Source organism: Populus alba, chromosome 19 (genome assembly GCF_005239225.2).
Source record: "Populus alba chromosome 19, ASM523922v2, whole genome shotgun sequence".
Classification (NCBI taxonomy): domain Eukaryota; kingdom Viridiplantae; phylum Streptophyta; class Magnoliopsida; order Malpighiales; family Salicaceae; genus Populus; species Populus alba.
The window spans coordinates 20,155,073-20,161,072 of NC_133302.1; the positions used below are offsets into that span (position 1 = coordinate 20,155,073).

General features: G+C 32.5%; 1 protein-coding gene across 1 annotated transcript; it reads left to right on the plus strand.

Annotated features, from left to right (window-relative positions):
• Positions 1 to 4,532: 4,532 nt before the first annotated feature.
• LOC118038469 (uncharacterized) lies at positions 4,533 to 5,550 on the plus strand. Its single transcript, XM_035044839.2, has 2 exons — positions 4,533 to 4,837; positions 5,082 to 5,550. The coding sequence occupies exons 1-2, from the start codon at positions 4,612 to 4,614 to the stop codon at positions 5,396 to 5,398; spliced, it is 543 nt and encodes a 180-aa protein (XP_034900730.1). The 5' UTR covers positions 4,533 to 4,611; the 3' UTR covers positions 5,399 to 5,550.
• Positions 5,551 to 6,000: the final 450 nt, after the last annotated feature.

Below are 6,000 nucleotides of genomic sequence, written 5' to 3' on the forward strand. Positions count from 1 at the left end.
ATTACTATTTTTCAAAATAGAAAAAATAGAAATAATTAAGATAAAAAGGATATATTTCTTGTATTTTCTGAATTAAAAAATTTTTTTTTTCAATATTATCTCTCAATTTATTTTATATTTATATCTTTCTTTCTTCAAACAAACATGTTTCTTTTTATTTTGAGACAAAAACCAAATAAAATTAATATTTTTACATATTAAAATTGGATTTATTGTATTTATAAAATATATATTTTTTGATAATTAAATTCAAATAATGGGAAGTAACATGTCAATTACGTGAGCAAATGCAAAAATAAATGTTTAGCGAGTTTAATAGCTGCTAGATAACCTAAGAACATCTTACCAAATTTGATGTACAGGGAGATTAAAGCAGCCTTTCTAGTTTATTCATCATGCTTGTGTGTTTAATATTGTGATAATTTTTAAGGTTGTGGTTTAAAAAAAATTATTTTATAAAAAATATTTTTAGTTGGGGTTGGTTTAGTATTTATATATATTTGGTTAAAACTGTAGTTAAAATTAAGGTTGAATAAAAAGTAGTTTAATATGTCCGGTTAAAAAAATGCTTTTCAAATTAAGGTTATAAAATAATGAATATATATATATATATATATGGTTTTAAAATTTAAAATATTGTAGATTTAACTACTGTTATTACATCATGAAATAAATAATATTGATATTAAATATTTTTTATCATTTCATAAAACGATCTACAATTTCATCACGTAAGCAATTCATCCGACAAGAACTACGGTTTCATTGGTCTCTTAAGCGTGCAACAACATTAAGTAAAATATCATCAGGAAAAAAATTAGGATTGCGATTAAATTCTACAAATGCTACGTCATCAAGCGATCTCCTTCTAATTTTTCAAATAAAACATAATTAAAAATAAAAATAAAAATAAAAATTGAATTTTTTTTAATTGGATCAGACCTGATTCAATGCATTTAGCTTTGGACCGGACCCGGTCTAACCGAAACAGTAGAGAATGACTTCACTGTTCATGTGAACAGTGGAGTTGAACTCCATTATGGACATTAAATGGAGAGTTTCACTCTCCATTGAACGCGTTTGCAGATTTGCGAAAAGCAGCTGAGAGCTGTTTTCACAAACCTGTGTTTTTTTTTTTCAATCTACATAGGCTCTCATACACAATAAATTGGGTTTTAGAATTACCAAACAAGTCACGTCCGTGTTTTACTTCAAATATAGACGAGATCTCCTAAACAAATGGCCTCTTATTAATCTTTGAATCTCGTGAGGTGCTAACAATTTTGTTAATCTTTCAAAATAAAATTACGAAGAATAGCAAATAAAATATACAATTATAGAAGGAAATACGTCGTAAATATAAAATGCTAATAGGAAAGTGCGTTACCGTTTTTTGAATAATTAGGCAGTAGAATCTATACTAATCTGACATGATTAGCTTGCTTTTAATTTGTTTATATCCTAATCGATGAAGTTGTGGAAAATATTTAGAAAAATATTTGTAGTTGTTTGAGGCGGTGTTCTATTCACAATAATTTTCACAATAGCTCTAACTAAAATGTATGATGTAATAGTAAACTAAATTATATTTGTAACTCGGCAAAACCGAGTTCAACCAAACATCAATTGAGTTGAAAAAAAATACTATTTATAAATAATAGTGAATAGTAACATGCTATGAAATAGTACTATTCATTAGTATAAAAAGAAAGCTAAAAGGACTCTAAAATGTGGACACTTATTTTTTATTTTTACCAAAAGAAATTGGTCTTTCTGATGGACCTGAAAACCAAAGAATATCCTACCTCACTTTTAAGCAAAACAAATATAAAGCTTGTTCAGCAAAAAAAAAGGCTTTTGAATTTTTTTTTAGTATTTTTCTTTCAATTTAAGAGTATTGATATAATCCAATTTTAACATTTTTTTTTAATTTTATTTGAGATTTTGAAGTTATTTTTATAATTTTAGCATGTTGAAGAGACTTTGTAAATTAATTGCTAAAGATAAGAAACTCTTTATTTTATATTTTATACCTAGTTTCTTATAACAAGTTTTTTACCAAGTTAGAGCTTCAGAACAAGAATGAAGGTTTAATCTAAATTGAAGTACATATGTTAAGCTTTTCGAGGAGGTATTATGGACAAAAATCCGACTCATTTGGATCTTGAATCAGATCTGCAAACTTGGGTCATAATCCTTCTCGCAATATGATTCTCTATTTTCATATTACATATTTAAACGAGAATATTTTGGGTTTCTGATATCAAAATTAGACAATTCAAAAACCTAAATTTATTTATACATCTAGGACTACAACTTTCATGAAGGACCCCAAATCAAATAAAATCGTTTTGAAGTACAAAATACAGACATAATTATATTGGTCGAAATAAATCTCCTGATTTGATTCGGAAACTAACGGTAACTAACATCCCAATACGGTTAAAAGTATGACATAAAAATAGTGGGTTTTAAGACCCAAGAAAAAATACAGATCAAGCCTTTAATATATCATGAATGAAAAAATATAGCTAAAATAATCTAATATTACAAGAAATTAAATCAGAATCAAAATTTAATTGCAATAGAGTTAATATTATAGCAGAATTGTAACAATAGCAGAACCAGTTTTCAATACAAATTCAGCTGGTATCCCACTTTCTGCTCCCTGCCGCCACCCAGGCTTTCGGCCGGAGTTGCAGGAGATGCCTTCATCTCCTTTTTCCCCTCAGCCCAACAGGAGCTTCTTCTCTTTTCCAAATAGGCTTCCATCAGCAACATCCGGTCGGCAGAGAACTTGAGTCCCTTCTCTTAGGATAGCAGCAGCAACCTCCTCTTCCCAGCAGCGGCAGTACTATTTTCAGCAACTTGATTTTCAGTCACATCATCAACGACCAATGACAGCAGCTCCTCTCAACAAGCTGCCACTGCGAGCAGCAGAAATCCTCTTCTCAGCAAGCTACCATCATGAATAGCAGAAGGAGTGTCCAACATCTTATCTTCAACCGAGAGCAGCATCCAGTAGAGATTCCCATTGCCAGCAGAAGGTAAACACAGGGACAAGAACGAACAAAAAATAGGGAACAAACACAGGAGAGGACAAAAAAAAAGCAGAGAGACAAGGCAGGAAAAAAATTTAAAAAGGGAGAAAACGAGAGAACGCAGGAGACAGAAGGGAGAGAGACTGAAAGGAAGGGGAAGAGAAGGACGTTCTTCGGCCGGCGCTAGGATCATTACCCTCGTCTTTGTCTTCGCCCAGGTAAGTGTTCTTCCTCCTGCCCACAACTTCATTTCAAAGTTTTGAAAAATAGCGCGAAGGTAATTATATTTACCTTTGCAATGTGCAGTGCACGCGTGAACCTGCCTGCTTCCCAGGCCGAGTTAGGTTGGATGAATCTGGCCCAGCTTGTATGGCTGGGTCTAAAAAACGGAGAGAAGGAAAAACAATGGGCCTAAGGCCAGCCAACTCAAATTGTGTCACATCCTTATACTTTTTTCTTCATGTATTTTATCTCCCTCCTGTTTTAATATCTTGCTAAATAAGCCTCTTTTCGATATCAAAAAATTCTAAAAAAATTTGATGATCTTTATTGATTAATTTGTGGCCGTTAGAGCTTTTTTTTTTTTTTTATATATATATATTTTTTTTTTGCTATGTGCTCATTTTGTAGACCATTACCATGAAATGCAAAATTTATTGTGCAATGTTTTTTTAATTTCCGTCTAAAACAAGTAAATAATAATAAAGGGTAAAAAAAGAAAAATGGCTTAGAAAAATTCATCTTAAAAATTCAAATTTTTGCGAGTTTATTCATTAGCATCAGAATCAAGAATATCGCATATTTTTTGGATTTGGGTAATATTTATCAACGCTAGAGTTGGAAATACTTGTAGGAACTGTTCACTAATGCTAGAATTGAGAGCATGATCAAAAGAATAAAAAAAAAAAAGGAGAATAAATTCTTAGCAATTTTAAAAACCAGCAATTTTTCAGTTTGGCTCGGTTTTTTGGTTTGATTGGGTTTTGTTCTGGTTTGGCTCTGTTTTTTCTGGTTTTGTTTGGTTAAGTTCAGTTTTTTCGATTCGGACTTATAAAACCGAAATCGAACCGGTTAATTTTTTTAAAATTCTAATAGATTTAATCGGTTTTTTTTCACAGTTCGGTTTTTTCAGTTATTGTTTTTTCAGTTTTCTCAGTTTAATTAATTTTTCAGTTTTTTTCTCACCAACACAAAACATAATAAATACATATCACTGAGAATTCTCATTTTTAACCATATATATACACACACACATCACATTTTCGGCATTCATATTGCAAAAAATACATCGAGGTTTCTTCGTGCCAAACATCCCCTTCATGTGAGTGGATCCAATAGCTTTCTCACATGACAGAGTTGAACAAAAAATGAAACATTGTAATCTAAATTGCCAAAGTGAGAAAAAGAGGGATCAAACTGACAATAACTCTGGAAAAGTTGTGCGCTGTTTGGTTGGACGGTGAGAAGTTTTTGTTTATAAATTGCCTTCAATTACAACCATGTCAACTTAGAAGTCAATAAATTAATTAGGGGAGAACTCTCTGAGATCCGACCACTCCCACAGAAAACCATGGAACCACCCAGGACAACATCCACTGATTCCCAACCAAATTCTTTCACAAAGTTTCGTGTATCTTCTTCTTCTTCTACCTCAAAACGTAGTCCTCCCGGCTCTAGACAACCCAGTAATGACTCTGAGCAGTCCTTGAAAAACGACGGCGAGCCCACTTCCACCGTTCCCATAACTAACAGACCTGGTGACAGTGTTTTGCAACCAACGTCATCATCTCTACGTGGTGAGTTTCTAGCAGCTCCTCTATACATGCCCAAAATTTCATTCCTGTGTCGACATGTTTGCACTTACCTATGTATCTCGCTCCTTCTCAGTCAAATCTTTTGAATGGAAGGGGGGGGACAAGAACACATGTTTTTATTGTTCTTGTTTTTATTTTTTAACTCTACGTTTCTGGTTCTTTCCTTATAAATTAATGGTATATAAATACAATATTGTTTCTTGGCTAAATCATAATAAACAAGCAGCTGAAGAAGAACACACGGGTGCTGCTTCTACAAAGATTCAGCGGCAAAGCATGATCACTGAAGCAAAACCGGATTTTGAGGCCAAAATCGAACGTTTAAAGAAATTGTCGGAAATGGAAGCAGAAAGTAATGTTGTTGTAGAAATTGCTTATATTGTTAATTCCTTGAAAGCCTCATCTTCTTCAAAAGGTATTCCAGAAGAGATAATTAAAAAGTGCCAAGAAGGAGAAATGAGCCTACGACAAGGTTTGATGTTAGCCAAGAAAGCGCAAGAATTGCTGCGATCTGCTCTAGATGAAGAGCTTTTCTCTGCCTGAATGAATTCTGCTCATAAAATTTTCATATTCACTTGTGATTGCATATGCCTGTGCCTTTTTGCAAAAGCCAAAATGGATTGTTTGTTGTATTACTTTCCTTTCCTTTCTCTATCTTACTTAATTTCAAGGATAGTATCATTTCTGATTTACTAGTTTCTTTTTCTTTTTTGTTATGATTATCCTTTCATAGTTGAGGACAAGGACACACGGGGTGATTGTTGCTTCACGTTTTGGGAAAAAAAGGGAAGGAAAAACATGTATTCTGAGACCATTAAATTTACAAAGAACTCTTTTTGCGAGATAGGGAGTATTCTAATGGGCCCTAAGGGCCGTTTGGTACTCCAGTCCAAACGGCTTTTTGCACAATTTTAATTTTTTTTTTTTTTAAGTTCGGTTTGTACTTTCTGGATCCTGATGATTTTTAAAAAATAAAAAAACATTATTGGCATACTTTTCGGGACGAAAAACTATTTGAAAAGCAACAGCTACCACACTCCCAAACACCCTCTAATTAACTAATAATTAACTTGTGTGGTGCGAATTTTGAAAAACTGGTCATTAACTTTTTAGGTTAAAACATGAGGAAGTTCAAGAAAATGTAT